At 55.3% G+C, this 20,307-nt stretch overlaps 1 protein-coding gene across 2 annotated transcripts; it reads right to left on the bottom strand.

Annotated features, from left to right (window-relative positions):
- Nucleotides 1-251: 251 nt before the first annotated feature.
- FCSK (fucose kinase) lies at nucleotides 252-18,513 on the bottom strand. Of its 2 annotated transcripts, XM_082861978.1 has the most exons (26): nucleotides 18,252-18,513; nucleotides 17,542-17,622; nucleotides 17,259-17,424; nucleotides 14,418-14,518; nucleotides 13,912-14,063; nucleotides 12,767-12,817; nucleotides 11,678-11,803; nucleotides 11,289-11,361; nucleotides 10,788-10,885; nucleotides 10,306-10,386; nucleotides 9,699-9,818; nucleotides 9,348-9,519; nucleotides 8,821-8,933; nucleotides 8,060-8,161; nucleotides 7,768-7,938; nucleotides 7,218-7,282; nucleotides 6,143-6,513; nucleotides 5,256-5,466; nucleotides 4,915-5,081; nucleotides 4,599-4,820; nucleotides 4,114-4,257; nucleotides 3,831-3,950; nucleotides 2,022-2,209; nucleotides 1,839-1,938; nucleotides 1,113-1,336; nucleotides 252-937 (listed from the first exon to the last, which is right to left on the bottom strand). In XM_082861978.1, the coding sequence occupies exons 4-26, from the start codon at nucleotides 14,497-14,499 to the stop codon at nucleotides 863-865; spliced, it is 3,228 nt and encodes a 1,075-aa protein (XP_082718104.1). In that variant the 5' UTR covers nucleotides 14,500-14,518; nucleotides 17,259-17,424; nucleotides 17,542-17,622; nucleotides 18,252-18,513; the 3' UTR covers nucleotides 252-862. The 2 variants fall into 2 exon arrangements, with proteins under 2 accessions (XP_082718104.1, XP_082718105.1); XM_082861979.1 differs by lacking the exons at nucleotides 17,259-17,424; nucleotides 17,542-17,622; nucleotides 18,252-18,513 and having other exon boundaries at nucleotides 14,418-14,519.
- Between the last annotated feature and the right edge of the window lie 1,794 nt (nucleotides 18,514-20,307).

The raw sequence follows: 20,307 nt of genomic DNA, 5'->3' as shown, positions 1-20,307 counted from the left end.
CCCACATGATAACAGGTACCTCATCCAATCCCGGACCCTCATCCCATCTCTTGGGCCCTCAGCACCAGAAGTTGGATCATCCCAGGGGCAGTTTCCCACAGTGCCAGGGGAAGTGGGAATTGCTCCCAGCAGGAACAAAAAAGATCTTTATGAGGACAACCTTGAAGAGCAGAGTGAATTTATTCCAAGAAGATTGCAGTCCTGAGAACTCACGGCCCACAGGCACATGGCAGAGTTGCTGGTTAAGGCCACGATTAGCAGTGACTTGCTGCAGGACTGCACTGGCTCTCTGCCACAGACACGAGTGTGGACCCTCATCCCTGTTCCCACTCCCCCATTAAGTCAGCTTGGGAGTGAGTGTGGAACAGGAAGTCTCTACTCAGGCAAAAGCCTGACCTCTAAGGAAGGCCACAGGAAATGCCTCAAAGGGCCTCTTCAGGGTCGGCCTTACCAAGGGAACCAAGCCATCTGCCAAGGCTGGTTGTCATCCCCTTCTTCCAGGCCCTCATGGAGAGTGAGAAGGCCAAGGCCCAAGCTGGGCCATCAGATTTGTAAAGGTCACAGTGGACGCTGAACCTAGGACCTTCCTGTGTCCAGATGGAGCAGACGCCAAGCCTAGGCCACTGTCAACCAGGAGGTCACAGTCCTGTTCCCAAGCACCATCTGTGCCTCACCAACTTTTAGAAAGGGCTGGGCCTGAGCTCAGGTTGGCTTCCTTTGGAAGCAGATTCACAAAGAAGTGGGTGAAGAGTAGAAGACTGAGCGCTCCCATGGGGGAAGGAAGGGAGGGCCTGCTATAGCTCCAGGCTTTCTCCTCTTGCAGAGGGACAAGCCTCATGAGAAGGGGCATCAGGCTGAGGTCTCAGTCCCCCAGCAGCTGCAGGCTCAGGCCCTGAGTGTCCACTTCTACCAGGTGGATGCTGTAGTTTCCGAGGCCCTAGGAGCAAAGGACAGGAGGTGCTTAGAGGGTTCTGGGTGGGTTTTAGGCTTTCAGGAGGCTGGACTGTGGCTGCAGGGCCAAGGGGACTTACACCTGTAGCCGCTGATTAGCTGGTGGGCCACAGGGAGGGCTCCTGTCCCGCGCCAGATACCATACCCCGACCACACCATACCTCAGTCTTGGCCAGCACAGCCTCCAGAGCCTCCTTTTGCCGTGGCTCCTTGGTCAATAGGTAGAGAAAGCCCCCGCCACCTGCCCCTGCCAGGCTCTGGCCATGCACGTGGGGGGCCAGGACATCCATCATACGCCGCACAGCCAAGGGCTCACAGCCTGGAGCCATGAGCTTCTTCTGCTCCCAGTATGATGTCAGGCACTGGCCCAGCAGAGGCAGGCTCCCTGGGGTGGGGGCAGAGAGGGGACTTGTGTGCCTGGGCCAGGATATTCACTCAGTGCCCCTCTGTAGACTGGATGGGGTGCCAAGAGGCACTTCTTAACCAGTGTCATAGTTAAGAACCTGGGTTCAGTACTCACTGGAAACAGGAGTGATAAAGCCCACCTCACGGGGTTGTTTGAGGACTAACGAGCACAGAGCAGTTGGCGTGGTACCCGGCACAGTGTTCACTGAACTGTGTAACCCGAATCAGCTCTGACTCCCTGGAACTCGGCTATGGAGCCAAGCCTCTTCCCCCATCTGCTTCCTGGTAGGTGGGGCTGGAGGCTTTCCCCAGGATGCAAGTATTGACCTGAGATGTGATTCCCACCTAAGTGTGGGACCCTGCAGAGGACAGAGGCTTCATACCTAGGGCTGGTGCCAAGTCTGCAAAGGCCCCGGGCCTCAGACCCACAGGCAACAGGCACTCACTCCTGGTGCCTGAGCTCCGGGGAAGAAGCGCCTTACCTTGGCGGAAGGCTTCAGCACACTCCTCGGTGTGCCGCACCAGGTTGTGGGCATTCTGCACAACGGCAGGCAGCCGGGCATACCAGCTCCTCAGCACGTCCTACAGGTGGGGCAGGAGGGGTGCAGTGAGGCTCAGCCTAGCTGAGCCGTGTCGCGTCCCTCCCTTCTGGGGCCAGGGCTCACCTGCAGCAGATTCCGGGCCAGACGGGTCTTGCCAGTGTACACCAGGAGCAGGTGGTCATTGAGCTTCTGGACAAAGCCCGCAGGCACAGTGATCTCTTCCACTTCCACCTTCAGCGGCAGCTGAGGCCGGGAGCGCCCCACCTTGATGCCAGGCATTAGGCCACCCACTTGGTCCTGCCAGCCACCTCCTGCGAGAGCCCGGGCCCCGTCACTGTTGGAGCCTATCTGGCCCAGCTTCCCTCTCCCAGTACAGGCTCCTGGCCTTGCATCCCTGGCAGGGACCAGTGTGGGAAGACAGCTTCCGCCCACAATTTCAGCTGGGCCAGGTGAGCTGTGCAGCTTCTGCCCCCGCCCTGGGAGCAAGTTGAGCCCAGCAATGGAAGGGGCTTCATTCTGAAGCCAAGCTTAGAATGCACAAGGCCTGAGTTTTGTTGCAGACCTAATGTGTACTTGGAATTGGGGTAAACCACATCAAAGGATTAAGACCTTATGCTAACCTTTCCCCCTAAGGAGGGATGACATAGGACTTCCCCTACACCTAACAGTCCCTGCACCCTGGCTTGCCTGATAAAGGGTGTTGATGGTGGAAATAAGCTTCTCAGCATTTCTTATCAAACTTAAAATAGCTTGTTCACATTTTGCTTTACTAATGAAAGGTATGGATCTCTTTTCTTCTTGCAGCTATATAAAAATGTCAAAACTTTAGATGATTCTGGGATAGGCCTTTGATATTTGGAGAAGGGCCTGCAAGGATTTCGAGTATAAAATGCAAATGGCAGGAGGCATCTGGAACTTTACAGCCAAAATGTGGTTAGTGTCAGGCCTGGAATGTCAAGAACTCCTTAATTGCACCCCTCTCCTTCGGAGCACGTAGCGTAGCTTGTAATTATACATTTATTGGAGTGGTTATTGATCAGTGTTTGTCTCCAATAGACCGTATAAGACTTTTGATGGCAGGGATGCTGTTTTTGCTCGTTTTATCCCCAGGGGCCAATACAGAGAGGGTATTCGATAAATAGTTGTCCTTTGACCAAATGAGAGATATGAACAGTGTACCTCAAAAGAAAACTAAAAAAGCTTCCCCATCTGCCCCTTTTGCTAATGACTACCTATTATGGGATGTGAGTCATTATAATGAAAGGAGGGAGCTAGGCTACAAAGTGGCCAGAGAAGATACCATAATCAGGCATCTATACATCTTTGTGGCAGTTTCTCTCCCAGTCATGCTGAAGATGAGGCCTGGCATCCTGAGGTGACCAGAGCACCCTAGAGCCAGACAAACCTCTGGCTGCTCTCCATTGTGCATGGATGCTAAGGGGCCACAGTGATGAGTAGGAGAAGCTAGTGACATTCTGTATGATCACAGCCATGGTGCTAGTGGTGACATTCTGTATGATCACAGCCATGCACTTGGTACCCCATCATGTGGTGGGGGAAGCGAGGGGCAAGTGGCCCTAGCCCAAGAGAGAGGCACGGTGCTGAAGAACAGACTGAAGGTCCTGTCCCCTAATCCAAACCCAGCCCTGCCCTGAGGGACAGCCCTGGGTAGGAACAGAGACATGAGGAATACCTAACACACATGAAAGGTGCAGCACAGACTCTTAACACTTAGTAGGTGCTCCTACATCAAGTCCTTTGAGGTAGAAACATTTCATTTTGAAAACCACCAGAGGGAGAGCGTCAGAGTGATAAGAGGGAAGTTCTAACCATTGTAAGGAGCAGCACAGTTCTGTCTGCAGGTCCAGGGAAGCCCCTGGAGGCCCCTGAAAAAGTTCCAGTGACCTCCCTCTGCCCTAGGGCAGGCCATACCTGTGGTAAGCACCTGCTCCAGATGCAGCACTGCGTGGATCAGGGCCTCCGTGCCCACCGCCCGGCCTGCGGCCCGCTGCAAGGCGGCCAGGGCAGCCCCCGCCAGGATGCTGCTGGTGCCTGCAGGGCACGGAGGAGAGTACCAGCCATGAAACAGCTCTGCCCAGCCCAATCCTGCCCCACCCCCTCCCTCTCCACTGGGGAGAGGCTGGGGAGAGGATTGGAGGCAAAGCTGAAAGGGGGAACGGAGTCGGTGAGCAGCAGGGAGACAGGGCCTGCTCACCAAGGCCAGAGCCATGGGGCAGCTCAGACCAGGTATGCAGCTCAAAGCCGCCCCCAAAGGTACACAGCAGCTGCTCACTCAGCGAGAGCTTGGAGTGGACACTCACGATCCCCGCACAGATGAAGGCCGCCTTCAACAGCGCCCCTGTGGAGTGAGCAGCATCCGGCAAGGAATTTGGTCTCCAGGGGTGGAAACAGACACCCCACCCATCTCAGCCTGGCCTGGGGCTCATCTAGGGGATAAAAGCCCAGCAGCAGTGCAGACCCCATCCCCAAGCCACAAAAGGTCCTCTGGGCTCCATAACACCAGCAAATGTGCCAGCTCTACCTCCTGTGCCTGGGCAGCGTAACGTCAGGGCTCCTCCACCAGACTGGCTCGCCCTCAGGCCAGGCACCCATGGCCTGCAGGGTCTCTCGGGTTCTGCCCCCGTCCCCCAGCTGGCTAGGTGTGCCATCCCCACCTGCGCAATTCACGGGTGCCCTGACCTGGGGCATGGGGCTGGCAGTAATCCTGCAGGTCATCCAGGCTCCCGCATACTATCTTCGTGGCCATCTTGTCCTGCCGAGGTCCCAATGCCAGCCACAGCTCGGGCTCTGGGATGCAGCGAGCCCTGGCCCCAATGGGCCGGCGGCCATTCACTCGCACAGCCAGGCCCAGCACTGCCCCACCAAGCTCATAGGCAAGGGGTGGCGTGTCACTCCAGCCCCCTGTGGCAATTGAACAAGACCAAGCTGGTCACGGGCTGCCAGCTCAGTTCTGGGGTGGCTACCCTCACCCCTACCACCCCCCCAAGGGGCTCACCAGAGAAGTCCACTCGAGCCGGGCACTCAGCCACCACCCACTGCCCAGGTGCTGGCAGCTCTACCGGCACCGAGGAGACAAAGTGCTGGGCTGACATCACAGCCTGGCGGATCAGGATCTGCCCAGCCCCCTCGTAGTGGCGGGCAGCTCGTACTAGTAAGGCTGGTCTGCCAGGAGGGAACAGAGAGATGGTGGCATGGAGCCCCAAGCTGGGGGCGGGCTGCTTGGGTTTGGGGACCGACTGCCCTAGGTGACCTGAGGACACTCCACCTCTCTCTGGGTTTCCACCTCCAAGGACGGCAGGGGGCTACTCCAAGGGTTTTGACATCATTAGCGCCCACCTGCTCAGCCACTTGTCCCGCTCCTCGGCAAGGGCCGCCACGCCCCGCGCCAGGTCTCCACACTCCAGGTACGAGAAGGGCCGCACCCACTCAGGGTTGGCAGCTGGCCCACTCCGTAAGCCTCCTTGGCCCTCTGCCATGCAGCCCAGGACATCCGCCACACAGGCCAGTGCCCGGGCTGCCACGCCAGGGTCTCCCACACCAGCTGCCACTGAGGGACCAGGAGTCAGTAGTAGCTGGGGAGGAGGCCTGCCCTCAATGCCCCCTGCCCTCAAGCACCCCAGACCTCTTCACTTTTGCCCAAGATGTATCCTTGCCTGGGAATACTCCCCACTCTTCTGCCTGGCGAAGTTCTCATCCCACCAGCCCCAGCCCGGACATGCCTCTGCACCCCCCACCCAGGATGCCCTTAATGAGTAAGAGCTCAGGCTTGGGGGGCAAACCACCTGGGTTCAGTCTCAGCCCCCCACCAACCAGCTGTGTGGCCGTGAGTGAATAACTGAAATGGGGAATGAGGCAGTCCCTGTGAGGCTAAGGCTGAGTCCCCAGCCAGAGTGCCTGGGTCCCATGCAGGGCGGGCCACATCCCCCTGGGGCTGTGCTGGAGCTCTTCACCCACATCCAGCCCCCCCCACCCCCGCACAGAACGTGCAGGCTTTGCCGATGCTCACAGGACCCAGAGGCTCAGCCCCAGGCCTCCACCTCTCACCAAACTCCCCACTAACAGGGATGGAGCTTCCCAGAAACCTAAAAGTTAAGTCCATTTGTGTCTTTCCCCTGCTTTAAAGTCTCATGACTCCCTAGTACCCTCAGGTCGATGACCTAGAGGGCAGGCAGGGCAGGTGATGCTGGGTCTGGCTTCCCAGCATGGGTGCCCAGCACACTCACCCTGGTCCAGGGTGGCCATCAGGCGCCCAGGACAGCCCTCGTGCACAGCAGCCTGGATCAGCGGGCGCAGGCTGAGGTCCTGTCGGGCCTCCAGCACGTGCCGCGCCTTATGCAGGGCCTGGCGGAAGAACAGGTGCCGGCGGGAGGCCAGTGTGGCAGCCCGATCCAGGCACGGCTGCAGCTGCTCCCATGACAGACGCCAGGAGGCTCGCCAAGCCCGCAGGGCCTTGCTCCCAGCCTCCTGGGGGTCCAGCATCCACAGCATGTCCTGGGGCCCCAGGGCCCTCGAGGGGTGGAGCACGGGAAAGAGACGGGCATTGAGAAGGCAGCGCTCAATGGGGGGCATGTCTGGGTCCCACAGGTCCCAGTCCCTGATGTGGGGAGAAGATACATGAGCAGGAGGGAAGCAAGTGCTCCTGCCTGGTCACCAAGACCTGACCACCTGTCAGCTGGGGGTTGGCTCATTCATGGGGACAGGACGAACTCCAGAGGCCGCACAAGCAGGCAATTCAGGGAGGGAGGCCCAGCTGCCCTGCCTCCTTCCCCAGGCCATTGAACAAAATCCCAAAGCCTGAGCACGGCCAGGAATTTGGAGTTGCCCAGGGAGAAGATGCTAGGGAAAATCAGGCTGCTCGAAACTACCCCAGGGGACTTCTCTGGTGGCACAGTGGTTAGGAATCCGCCTGCCAGCACAGGGGACACTGGTTCGAGCCCTGGGCCAGGAAGATCCCACATGCTGTGGAGCAACTAAGCCCACGAGCCACAACTACTGAGCCTGCGTGCCACAACTACTGAAGCCCGTGTGCCTGTAGCCCATGCTCTGCAACAAGAGAAGCCACTGCAGTGAGAAGCCCGCGCACCGCAACGAAGAGTAGCCCCTGCTCGCCGCAACTAGAGAAAGCCCGCCCGCAGCAATGAAGACCCAACGCAGCCAAAAATAAATGAAATAAATTAAAAAAAAAAAAAAAACGACCCCAGACTGCAGGGATGGTGGGAGGTGGGGCAGGATGAGCAGAATGAGCCTCCAAGCAGCTATCACCCTGGCTGCCGAGGCCCATGAGGCCACCAACCCTACCGAATGCCTGTCTTCTGGAAGAACTGACTCCAAGACATGTTGAGATACGTTCCTGTCCCCTGTCTCTGGGGAGAGAGAAGGAAGCAGTCAGGGCTGCAGGGGCCACAGGAAGGGGTTAAGGGCAATAAGGCCAGAGGACCAGGATCTGCTCAAGAGGGGACAGGAAAAGAGACAGGGGCACTTAGGCAAGCAAGTTCTGAAACAGCATCAAGTCCTGGAGCTTCCACATTCCAGCCCGGGTGCCTGGAACCTGGAGCAGAATCCTGGCGCCTGACCCTCCATAACTGGCTCTGCAGCCCAAGGCGGGTCACCTCCCTCTCTGAACCTCAGTCTCCGGCCTGAAAAATGGGGATAAGAATCCCCACCCAGCCTGCGTCAGAGCAGCTGAGGAGGGAGGTAAAGGCCTGTTGAGACTCTACTGGCTACACTCTCCTCACTGCCTATCCCTCAGGTGAGCGCTCAGCAAGCCCTGCAATGAAGCTGCGCTAGGACCCCCGGTGCTCACCAAAGCCTAAAGAATGGGGGCGAGGGGAGGCGGGTGAGCACCTACTTCCCAGCTGTCGAGACGGCCAACGAGGGTGAAGGCCCGGCTGCGGGCGCCGTGCAGCTGCACATGGTGTCCCTGCAGGACGAGGTCGTGCAGCTCCAAGCCATGCAGTGCCTCGGACTGGGCCATGTCCAGGCCACTCACGAAGCAGCCAGTGCCGATGTGAATGGGGCCCTGGCAGGAAAGCGGGCAGGCGTCCTGCGTGGGCAGGGGAACCCCAAGCACGCCCACAAAACACACAGGACCCTGGCTCCCGTACCCTTGCCCTCCCTCTGCCTGCCCTCTCAGGCCTCACCCGCAGGTGGCAGTGCTGCAGGACACTCCCAGGACCCAGCTGGACGGGGCCCTCCAGCAGGCAGCTGACCACAGAGCTCCCGGCCCCCAGTAGCTGCCGCTCCTGTGAAGCCAGGGAGAAAGCTGTGAGGGCCCGGGGCGGGGGCTGCCCCAATTCTCCTCCACAGCCAGAGCCAGAATTCCTGCTGCTCCCTGCGCCTGTCGGCCAGCCAGATCCCTCTCGATATCTCCCTGGCCACAGCCTCAGGCTGACTCGCATCCCATCTTGATTTCTGCTGCTCCCCCAGGGGCACGCTCTCCCTGCCTTCTCCTCCAAAGCAAATCTGCACCCAGTAGTGGAGGTCCCACCAGATGACAGCTCCCCCAGAAAACCTCTCCCACCTGTCCAGCTACCCCTACCCCTGCCACCCTGAGGGCCACCTCTGAACTCTACCTGCCCCATCACCATGAATTTGCCTGAATCCCCAAGCAGGCCCTTCAGAAAGGGTGTGTGGGGGGAGAATCTTCTCTAGCTGCTCACTCAGACTTGGATGTAGAATCCTGACTTGGCCACTTACTGGCTCTGTGGTCTTAGGCAAGTAACTTAACCTCTCTGAGCCTCCAGTGACTCACATGCAAAATGGGGATAATAACACCTACACGCATAGATAATCTGTCCCAAGAGTGAGCTATTCCCTCCCCTCCCTGCATCCCCCCCATTCCTACCTGTCTTCAGGTACCCCATAGGCCCCTCTGCTGGCCTTACCTCCAGGCAGGTCTTACCTCCACCTGGGAGTGCACGACCTGGGCCCCAGGAGCCCCCGGGAATGTGAGACTGTGCAGGAACTCACTGGCTGAGTTGGTCATGTAGTTGTAGCTGCCGTCAGGGACATATGCTGTAAAGATACAAGTACTGACCCCAACACCCTGCATGTTGCAGCTCTGACACCTGGCTGGGCCTCCCACCAGAAGACACATCTTCATCAGGGCCTGGGAGGGCAAGCATGGAAATGAGCCCGCTGTGCCAATGGGGAAGCTGAGATCCAGAGAGGCTCAGCAACCTGCCCAAAGTCACACAGCTAGAAAGTAGAAAGACCAGGACTGGAGCCCAAGAATGAGACAAAGGAAGAAGAGGAGAGTTACCTCAGCAGGCGACTCGGAACTGGAAGAGGGTAATTGTCCAGTCCATGCACTCACTAGGCCTGCCTGGTCCAGGAGCCTGGGGCCAGGCAGGTGGGGTGGGAGCCTCATTCTGGGGGCCTTCACTCCCATGGCCTCCCCACCCCGGAGAGCCAAGAGGCAGTACCCACCCACTGTGAGGGGCTGATCGCGAAGCTCCCTCCACAGCTCAGCCCGGGCTCCATGCCGATAACCTGCGATGTCCGCATCACCTTGCCCCATCTCTGGGGGCTGCCCCACCAGGAAGTCCTCCCTTCTCACGTTCCGGGCCATGCAGAGCAGGATGTCAAAAAATAGAGACAGCTGGGACAAGGGTGGGAAGCACTGCTATTAGTGGGTTCCTAGGCTGAGCTGGGGCGGTTCCATCTCTAGAGACGCTGACATAGAGAGGGGAAAGGACTGGCCTGAGGTCACACAGCCAGGCTGCCAGTGTCAGTGCCTCATGCCCAGGCCAGGACCTGCCAGTCCCCAGTCCCAGTCACCTGGACAGGCCGGGCTCCAGAGTCCAAGCCCATGTAGGTGCAGGCGTCCAGAGGCGGGCTCACATGGGTGGCCAGGAGGTGCTCAGCAGTTTCCACAGAGAAGAAGACAAGCCCAGAAACCTGGAGGGGCCCCCACAAGGGTCAGGTGGGAGACCCTGGGGCCAGCCTTGTGCCTGAGTTGGGGAGGGCCATGTGCAGATGGGCCAAGCAAGGCTGACTGCCACACCAGAAAGGATCATTCATCTTCTGGGCCACTCCAGCACCCAGACTCCAGGCTTACTGGAGGCAGCTCCACCAAGGGCCCCTCAGCAGGCAACTTCTAGGACCCCCTCAATTTTCAGGCCTCCTCCCAAACCCAGTTCTCCATCTGCCCTATAGTCTAGTCCCAGGCTCTTATCCACCACTCGTACCTTTGTCCTTCGTTCTAGAAGGATCCCCTGAGTCTGGTTCCAGCCTTTCTCATTTGGGACAAGACCCTGAATTCCAAGGCTACCCCCTCCTCAGATTTTGGCTTCACCTGCTCCCCTGAATACCAGTTCCAGATCTTCCTCAGATTCTGGTTCTAGCCTTCCCCAGAAGGAGTGGGGCTCTACCCTGGCAGCCATACCAGTGGCACCCGCCCATCAGGCCTGGCACATCGTTGTATCTCTGCCTCGGTGCCTTGGTAATAAATGTCCAAAACGAAGCCCTACGTGGGAGCAGAAAACAGAGTTAGGGAAGGGAGCAACAGAGGATTACGAAAGAGGGCATGCAAGGGTGTTCTCCAGATGTAAACCCAGGATGCAAGTCTGACAGGCCCCAGCATACTCCTGGGGATACAAGTGCCTGAGACCTCCCCCACCCTGACAGCAGAGGGCAGGCTTCAAATGTCCCCACAGCCCCAAGCCTGGGCACAGAGCCTGGCACGGGATCAGGGGCAATTCATGTTTGGTAAAAGACTAAGTGAGCACAAGAGCTGCTGCCATGGGGCGAAACTCCTCCAGATCCAGACCATGCCAGAAAGTCCAGGACGAGGCTGCCCAGAGCACAGGACCAGGAGGCCATCCCAGGATGGCTCAGCTGCCCACGCTGCTGCCCCAGGGGCACTACCTGGGAGTCCGTGAGGTAAACACCATGGTTCCGGGCATAGGCTGTGCTTCCCGGAAGGGCGATCACTCTGGCTCCCCGGAAGCCGTCCCAGCCGATCCCTGCAGGTGGGGGAGTCAGGAGGCTCTCCAGGGACCCCAACCCAAGGAATGGGGGAATCCCTTCCAGGAGGAGGGCAGGGGCATCCAGCCACCTCTAAAGAAAATATGGTTTCCAAAGCCAAATGGACATTCCTCTGGGAGAATGACAACACCTCACCCCCAAAGTTTGTCCACAGAGCCCTTTCGGGCAAAGGGGGCAGGGCTGGGTATCTCCACTCTACAGACAGGCAGACTGGCCCAGCAGGGGAAGCCCTGCCTCCTGGTCTAAGCTCCATCCTTCAAACCTTAGAGCTGCCCTTCTGAACAGGGCAGCAGGCCAGGCCCAGAGACGGGGTGGGTGAGGAGAGGCAGAGCCACGTTGGCTGTGGCTAGGGAAGGCAGACCCAAGCCTTCTCAGGCTCACCTGGGTTTGGAGGAACAGACAGCAGCATGTCGGTGCTGCAAACCCACACGCCTGGCGGGGAGCCTGGGCCCAGCTGTGGGGAGAGAGAATGAAGCTGGTGGCCGGGCCCAGCCCTTCCTCTGCTCCCACACAGCACAGCCTCGGCCTGTTCCAGGGAGACTCGGGCTGCTGAGGTAACAGGGCCCTCCCTATATCCATGGTGCCGATGCCAGCCCTCCCGCCTACTTCCTGAGGCCGTACCTCCCCGCAGTGTGGCCAACGCTAACATCCTGAAGCTCTAACTAACTCCAGGCACCCGAAGCCATTGTTCCTGGCATCCCCTGTCTGAGTCAGCACAGACTATGGCTGGTGGCTCAGCAGGAAGGCCCCATGGCAGCTGCCTGTCTCACCCGATGGCTCATGATGTCCAGCAAGCAGTCCAAGTTGCAGACCACGGCCTCCACAGGGGCCTGGGGGTTCTCCACAGGGAGGCAGGTGAAGGCCCGGCCACAGTCATCGAAGGGGAAGTCTCGGCCCTGGGGCGGGAGCAGGCACAGGCAGAAGAGCTTGAGGCAGACAGCCTGGGCAGAAGGCCATCAAGCTAGAGGACTTTCACAGCGTGTGTTCTCATGTGATTTTTTACATTACATGATTATGGTAAAAAATTAGCAAATGCAGATACACAGAAAGAAAAACAATCCCTCAGGGATAATAACCGTTGCCCTCATTTTGAGGTTATGCCCTTTCATATACCTCGTATGCATACTTTTTTTTTTTTTTACAAAAATGAAAAAGACGGAGACAACAGAACTTCACACACACACACACACACACACACACACGAGTACAAGTCAAACTGGAGAAAGATTGGGAACCATATCAATGTCAATATCCTGGCTGTAATTATACTATAGTTTTGGAAAATATGACCATTGGCGAGATCTGGGCAAAGTTTACAGAGGCTTCCCTCTGGATTATTTCTTAAATGTGGATCTACAGTGATCTCAATCAAACTTTCAATTAAAAAGGCTGAGATCATTCTATACAAACTTGTGCGGCTGGCCTTTTTCACTGAACAATGAAAATATATTCACCGATGCTCACAGGGAGCCAGGCCAGGCCCCAATTTAAGCATTTGATGGGTCATCTCAGCACATCCACATGAAGTAGGAACTGCTGCCATCCTCATTTTACTGATGAGGAAACTGAGGCCTAGAAACAGTCAAGTGACTTGCCCCAGGTCACAGAGCTGGTCAATGCACAGGTCGGTGCAGAGAGTTAAATGGACCTTTCAATCATTGTCTAATATTCCACCAGGAGGATATGCTGTTTATATTTAACCAGTTCCCTATTTTGGACACCTGGATTAATTGTATTTCTGATTCTTCAGGATTTGCACAATGCACACTGGCACACAGAGGCAGAAGACCCCTAAAGTCCCATCCAACCCCGCGGACTGACCATCCTTCTGCATGGCCCCTGCCCAGCATTCTACTGACCATGTGCAGGATGAGGATCCAGGCCGAGTGCAGAACATCTGATGTGACCACCTATCAAAAGTGGAAGAGCACTGTTCACAGAGGTCTGGGCGGATGTCACCCTCTTGTGCAGGGAGAGACCCCAGCACAAGTCCACACAAGAACCAAAGGGGGGACTTCCCTGGTGGTGCAGTGGTTGAGAATCTGCCTGCCAATGAAGGGGGACACGGGTTCGATCCCTGGTCTGGGAAGATCCCACATGCCACGGAGCAACTAAGCCCGTGCGCCACAACTACTGAGCCCGTGCGCCACAACTATTGAAGCCCACGCGCCTAGAGCCCGTGCTCTGCAACAAGAGAAGCCACTGCAATGAGAAGCACGCACACTGCAACAAAGAGTAGCCCCCGCTTGTTGCAACTAGAGAAAGCCCGTGCGCAGCAACGAAGACCCAACGCAGCCAAAAATAAATAAATAAAATTAATTTAAAAAAAAACAAAACAAAGGAACAACCAGCAAGGTCAAGACCAATGGCCACAGGCAGGCACGAGGCAGCCCTGGCCACTCCTGGATAAGGAAGCACAGCAGCCTTCCAGTTGGGCCACTCCCCTGTCCCCTGTTTTTACGGAAGGCTGCAGGCGAGAACGTGGGGCTGGCTGGCGGGTGACTCGCAGTAAGTCAGCTTCATGGCAACCACACAGTGGTCCCCTCCCCTGCGGGTGCCACCCCCACTGCCAGAGCGTGTCCATGCCTGTGACCACCCTCACTGCCTGTGCCAGCGTGCCATGCAGGCAAGGTGACCTCGTGAAGTGGCTGGGTGTGTGTGGGACGTGGGCCCACACTCTACGCACCGGGGGCCACTGCACCTCAGTTCCAGCAAACCACTGCTATGTGGGAAGGAGCGTCCAGGGTAGCAACATGAGATTTCTCAAGGGAAGCCAGAAAGCCTAACTCCTAGATACTGGCTCTGACTTTCTAAAACCACTACAAAGGCTGCCCCTGCCTTCTGCCCTCACCTGGACGAGTCTGCTCAATCTACAAATGCAAAACCTGATGCCAAACCAGAACTGGGCAGGAAAATGGAGCCCGAAGAGCTGGGGACCTTGGAAAGGCTCTGTTTGAAGCCCCCATCCCTGCTGCGCCCAAGGGGGCACTTGAGGAGCACTCACAGTGAAGCCCGCACGGGCACTCAGGTGCTCAGCAACCACCAGCAGGGCGTTGAGGGTGGCTCCTCCACTGCCCACATGAACCTCAGGGTCTTCCACGGCCAACAGCAGCGTCCTGGTGGGGATCTGCTCTCGCTTCTGCCGTATCTCCAGCTCTGCGGTCAGAACATGACTGGGACCTGTCCCCCAGCCTCCCCACCCTGGTCCCAAGCACCTCAAGCAAACCTCCTGACAGCCATTATTTAATCTTCTTTGACTTAGCAGCTTTTCATCTAGTAGCTCATCAGATCTTTGCCCAACTCAGTGAGGTAAGTACAATTACTCCCATTGCACAGATGAGAAAACCGAGTCTCAGTGAAGTGACCTATGTCGGAGGTCACGTGGCTAGGAAGAAGCAGAATCTGGGTTTGAACCCGGGTCTGCCCAGCTCCTGGGGCTGTAGGGGTATGTGACAAGGAAAGGGGAGAGGGTTCCACATTAGGGGCAGAGTGGAGAGGGAGGTCAACTACCTCTCTGGAAGACCTCGACGCTGTCCTTGTACTGGCATGTCAGGATGATGACCGTCCAATCAACCCCCTTCGGCTGCTCCATTCTGGCCAAAGTTGAGGGGCTTCCAGGGCAGAGATACGGGTATATGTGAATTTTTTTTTAATTATCATACCCTAAAATTTATTTCTTTGGTTGTAAGTAGTTTTATGAATTTTAATACATGTATAGATTCTTGTGGTTACTACCACCATCTGCATCTTAAAAAGCTCCCACATGCTAACCCTTTACAGTCACACCCTCCTCCATCCCTCACCCCTGACAACCAGCCATCTGTTCTCCAAAGCTATAGTTGGAATGTAATCTTTTGAGATTGGCTTCTTTCACTCAACATAATGCCTCTGAGATTCATCCAAGTTGGCTATGCATATCCATAGTTCTTTCTCTTTTTTTGCCAAGCAGTATTCCGTCGTATAGACATCGCACAGTCTGTTTCTCCACCCACCCACTAAAGGACACCTGGGCTGCTTCCAGGTTTTGGTAATCATGAATAGAGCTGCTATAAACATTCATGTGCAGATTTAGCGTGAACATAAGACTTCATCTCTCCAGGCGGACACCTAGGTGTGGGATTGCTGGGTCACGTGATGAGTGTATCTTTGACTTCATCAATCTGGGTGCATGACATTTCCTCAGGAGAGGAAGTAAGGGGAGCGGGGTGGGGTTGACAGGGGGTCCCACCTTAAAACAAGGGGCTGCCCTTTCTGTACCGCAGGCCCCTCATCATCCAATCATTGGCACTGAGCTGCAGGGAGGGAGGCTCTAACTTCTAGGCTCCTGAGGCTGAGGGCAATTCCCCGGACAAGAGGGAAGCTCTGGGAGAGGTGTACCAGTTTGTTCAAGCGCAGCATGCTAACAGCACCCACTACAGGGACCTCAGAGGGGACCTCCCCTCCCAGAGGCTCTAAGCCAGAAGGGGGCTGCAACCCCACCTGTCAGCCATCTTCCTCCAGGGCACTCTGAGCAAGTGAGGGGAAGGTGAAGCCAAAGCTATGGCTTCACCCACTCCTCTCCCCCAACACTCCTTTCCTACCGGATAAGAAACCAATCTGACTGTAGAGGCCCTGGCCTCCCCAAGACCTCTTTGGACGAGTCCCTAGGAGTGCGCTGGCATCTACCTCTGGCAGGGCCCCAGTTGCTATCCCATGCAGCAGCCCACCCCCACCTCTTCCCTCCAGCCCCCAAAGCTCAGTGTGGGGAGGGCCGGTGGAGTGAGCTGCATGCCACCCCAGAGGTGCCCTGAGCACACGTCCGTCTGCAGTCAACCCTCACCCCAGCCGGAGCCAACAGGAAACCTGAACCTCAGTAACGGTTCCTTCCTATGCCAGACTCTGCTGCCACCAAGCCTATGGTTAAGGCTGACAGACACGGCCACTTAGCAACGCTCATACTCCCACGAGCTTTCAGGGAAAGCTCCACCACTAACAAAAATTGCTCTGTTCCCGGTTCAGCTCAGGAGGGAAATCCAGAGGGGAAACCTGAGCTAGAGATCTTGGCCAGGCATCTGAGGTCAAAGGCATTCCCCAGGTTACCCATCTGGCCTTCTCAGTAAAGGGGGTGGCTGGGGATTCCAGACTGGCCACCAACTCCCTGTGTGATCTTCGGCACCCCTAACCCTCTCTGGCCTCCTGTGGTAGGGAGTGTAACGGATAGATGCCCCCATCTTGTTCGCACGGAGGCCATGCTTCCCACCAACCAATGACATGAAGAAGACAGACCCACTCCTACAAGATGGGGATCCTCTGACAGGCACTCTTGGCTCCAGAACTCCCCATCAACCCAACAGAAACTGTCTTACAACCGCACTGCAGTCTGAGAGCTTTCTACCCATACCTCCTTTCTTCCTTCCAGTGCTGTCACAGGAAGCAGAACTGAAAACTGACAGCTCTCCCTGCTTCCTCCAGCTCCCTCCCCTTCTTCCCTCCCCCAATAAATCTCTTGCAAGTCTAATCCTATCTTGTTCTCTGCTTCTCTGAGGAGCTAAACCAACATGGGAGTGTATCATCTTCCTCTTGGGACTGCCAAAGGAAAAATTACTGTAAGAACCTCTAAATTAAAGTCTGCAAAGTACTTTCTTTATCCTTAAAGATGAAGAAACTGAGGCACAGAGAGATTAAGTGACTTGACCAAGGTCACACAGCTAGCAAGTGGTAGAGCCAAATTTGAACCCAGACACCTTCTTTCCAGAGTCCATTCTCTTAACCCCTACACTGAATCTACTTTGTAGGATGGAAAAAAGAACAGACGTACTAAATATATGTAAAGTGCCCAATACAATGTGACAATGAAATGGGGATGGCATTAATGATAACAGCTACTAGATGTGAGCTCATCCACCCATTCTGACCCATAGTTAAGGCACTATGATTTTTCATCTTCACAATACCACCGCCAGGTAAGTATTCTGTCCACCTTACAAATGCTAGTTGATGCTGCATCCGTGACTGGGACCTGGGTGTCTCAGATTCTTATTTAGGTGATGGTGATAATGATGTTTGATCCCAAGCAAACGTGCTAAAAGAGAGCAAGGAAGAAATGCCCCAAGGAGAGTCCAAAGGTCTGAGCCCGGTCTTGGCATAGTGACTGAGAGTCATGAGCAGACGACAGGTCACAGGCAGAGGAGGGAGGATGGCATGATCTGCACTGTACTCTACTAGAAACTGGAGCAGAGGAATAGTCCTGGGCTGGGAATCAACCCCCAGAGGCTGTCCCCAACTCTCCCTCTTCCTGTGTGATCTTGAGCAGGTTACTTAACCTCTCTGAGCCTCAGTTCCCTAATTGAAAACTGGGGCCAAGATACCAACCTCCTAGGATGGTTGCATTAAATAAAACATAAAAATATGTGGCACACAGCAGGAGCTCAATGAATGGTAGTTCTCTCCAGTGAGGAAAAGCAACAGGAGAGTTCGACTTGACCCTGAAGCAGGTTGGAGCGAAGGCTCTGATATATTCTCTGGGTCAAAGATGCCCCTGTAGAAGAAAAAAATCAGGGAAGGCCTGGGAAAATCAACCAAGGCTAAGTAGCATGCCTTGCCCGATCAGACTAAAGGGTATTATGAGAACAGAACACAAAAGGTGGAACAGTACTGGTGGCATAGGGAGTGTCTTCTTCAGGCACCACGCCAGAGACACGTTGAAGTATCAGCTCATGTGACCCACTCAACAGCCCTATGAATTGAATTTTACCACACCTACGTTATATTTAAGGAAACTGTAGCATAAAGAGATGAAATAGCCTGCCCAAGGACATAAACAGCTTTTACAGGCCGGTCAGGTGTATCCAACTCCAAGATTCTTGTTCTTACCCACCCTGTAGAAACAAGACATCTCTCCTGGAGTCTTTAACCTCTGTCATACCTGACATTTGTACAGAAATCTTAGATAATACAGGCCTCTATCCAATATTCTGCACACTTCCAACAGAACTTTATCTACTGAGGCCAAGTAGAAATAGTTCTTAATGTCCTCAGCCACACGCTGCCTAAAATTAGGATAGGGAAGGGAAGCCAGAGACAGAATAAAACAGTAAGGCCTCTTCATATTTGCTCTTTGAAGAGAAGTGGGGCAGGGATTTTGCATTTTAAGGGGAAAAAGTAGCCCCACGGAGGAATCTGATTTGTCTTCTGGGAAGCGAAAAAAGGCAGAAGGAAGGTGATTGGGAGTAAAATTACATTGGAAATTACACAAACGTCATATAATTGAGATTTGTGGATAATGACGAGCCCCGCTGGGGTAAACGGAGGCAGGAAAAGCGACCTCAAAGGAAAAATCACCAGCGCCAGCATCCAGAGGCCCACCTGCCTATGGTCCCTGTCCCGGGCGTCCCCAAGTCCCGGAGCTCCTGTAGAAAGACCCAGGCCAACGGGTTGAAGGACCCGCAGACGCCCCTTGGAGCAAGTGGGCGCCCGGGGGCTGCTGCAGAGTTCCCCGACGCTCTTCCCTATCAGGAACCAGGCAGCCAGTGGCCCGGCTCAGTCCTGCGGGTCCAAGAGTGTGGGAGGGAGGCGGAGAAACGGCGCAGAACACTGGGGGTACCGTACCGGTATCCGCGCAGTCTGATATACGTGCCTCCGCCGGCTCTCGGCACAGCAGGATCTTGAACGCGGGGCTGTGCGTGCCTTCGCGGCGCACCCTGGGAAATGTAGTTTCAGCCCTACGCTCGCCCTGGCTTGTCCTCCCCGAAAGCCCAGCTCGGAGCTATCGCCTGAGCCAGCGGAGATAGTCAGGGCAGCGCTTTCCTAAAGGGCAGTGATTCTTCCCTTCGAGAAGTGAGGTGAGGGGAGAAGGCGGCTCCGCTGGGCAGCAAAACTACAACTCCCAGAGGGACCAGTGCGTTGTAAAGACAAAACTCGTTTTCTGAGACTCGGGGTTCCAGGTTTGTGTTTTGTTCGTTTGTTTAACCCCCTGGCGGGGGGCGTGGTGCCGCCGCGTTTCCCCGAAGAGGAACAAATCAAACCCGGAGGAAAAACCCCCACAGGTGTTCGAGCGTAAGCGACTACCGTTGGATTGGCAATTGGCCATGCTTTCGCGGGTTCATTATGTGGGTCCTTCTGGTAGAAACTTTTCAACTCTGTAGTGGGAAAAAGATCTGTGGCTTTTTTGGAAAAGTTATGAATGGCAGAATTGTTCGTAATAGCGGAAAACTGGAAACTCTCTCTCCGGGGTACTGGGAAAATAAACTAGGCACATCCATGCAATGGAATACTATGCAGCAGTTAGAAATAATGAGCTAGATCTACATGTTCAATAGGGAAAAGTGTTCAAGACACTTTGTTAAAGAACATTATGTATGAGAATCTACTCATGTCAAAAATAATGTATGCGGACATATAGTACATGTGGATAGGAACCGAACTGGAAGGAGCACCCTCTGAGGTGGAGACTGCCAGGGATGGGGATAGGCAGGGAGAACTTGAGCTTTATTTGTATTGTTTGAATTTTTCTTATGAGAATATACTTGCCAAATCTTGTGTCCTTAATAGGGAGCCTGCGAGGCCCAAGCGGTCAGTCTCAGAGAAGATGAGGGATTCTGCTCTAACTCTGTGTAACCTTGGCCAGTCACTTGGCTATTCTGCCTCCTTGTCTTTATCTGTAAAATGGGGTAATAATAGTGTCAAATGCCTAAGATTCTTATGAGGATAAGATAAATAAATTCTTGACTCCATTGTAAATTCTCTAAAAATATTAACCATTATTATGATGATTGTTGTTATTCCCATTCGGACTCCTTAAAGCTGGATCAATGGTTTGTTCACTATTGTATCCTCAGTCACTAGAACGTGCCTAGGACATTGTAGGTGGTTAAAACAATTTGGATTTGTATTGTTTGTTTTTTTGTTTTTCTGGGTTTTTTTGGCCGCACCACATGGCTTGCGGGATCCTAGTTCCCCAGCCAGGGATCAACCCTGGACCTTGGATCCTCGGCAGTGAAAGCGTGGAGTCCTAACCACTCTCCCACCAGGGAATTCCGAACAATTTGTTGAATGAAGGAATGAATAAAGAGCAGTCCCCTACTCAGCTCCTACTACCCTGCCTCCTCCCCCAAATCTCTCTCCTTCTCTCAGTCTTCTCCCACTAGAGTCATCCCCCCTCTTCACTTGGCCCAGGTCTCATCCTCCTTCCCCCACTTCAGCACCTGCTCTCTTCTACTGTGAACCCAGCAGGCCTCCAGGGAAGAGATGAGCTGCCTCCCACTGCTGCTCTTCTCAGCAACGCAGATCCCCGCTCTGCAGTGGAGTGGAAGGCAGGGATGCCTGCAGCCGCAGCGTGGCGGGGGCTCAAGGAAAACAGCTCCGAGGAGCTCAGAGGCCAAGGGCCTCCTAGGGCGGGCATGCTGGCCACGTAGGGAGTGGC

This window comes from Leucopleurus acutus, assembly GCF_964270905.1.
Source record: "Leucopleurus acutus genome assembly, chromosome: 20".
Taxonomy (NCBI): Eukaryota; Metazoa; Chordata; class Mammalia; order Artiodactyla; family Delphinidae; genus Leucopleurus; species Leucopleurus acutus.
This window is presented reverse-complemented; position numbering and strand designations above follow the sequence as displayed.

Excerpts from the sequence above, each read along its gene's own strand:
- FCSK (XM_082861978.1), bottom strand. The coding sequence starts at position 14,499 with ATGGAGCAGCCGAAGGGGGTTGATTGGACGGTCATCATCCTGACATGC. Across the intron at positions 14,064-14,417 it reads CGTCGAGGTCTTCCAGAGAG|AGCTGGAGATACGGCAGAAG; the intron begins GTAGTTGACCTC and ends TTCTGACCGCAG. Across the intron at positions 7,939-8,059 it reads TGCAGCACTGCCACCTGCGG|GGCCCCATTCACATCGGCAC; the intron begins GTGAGGCCTGAG and ends CTTTCCTGCCAG.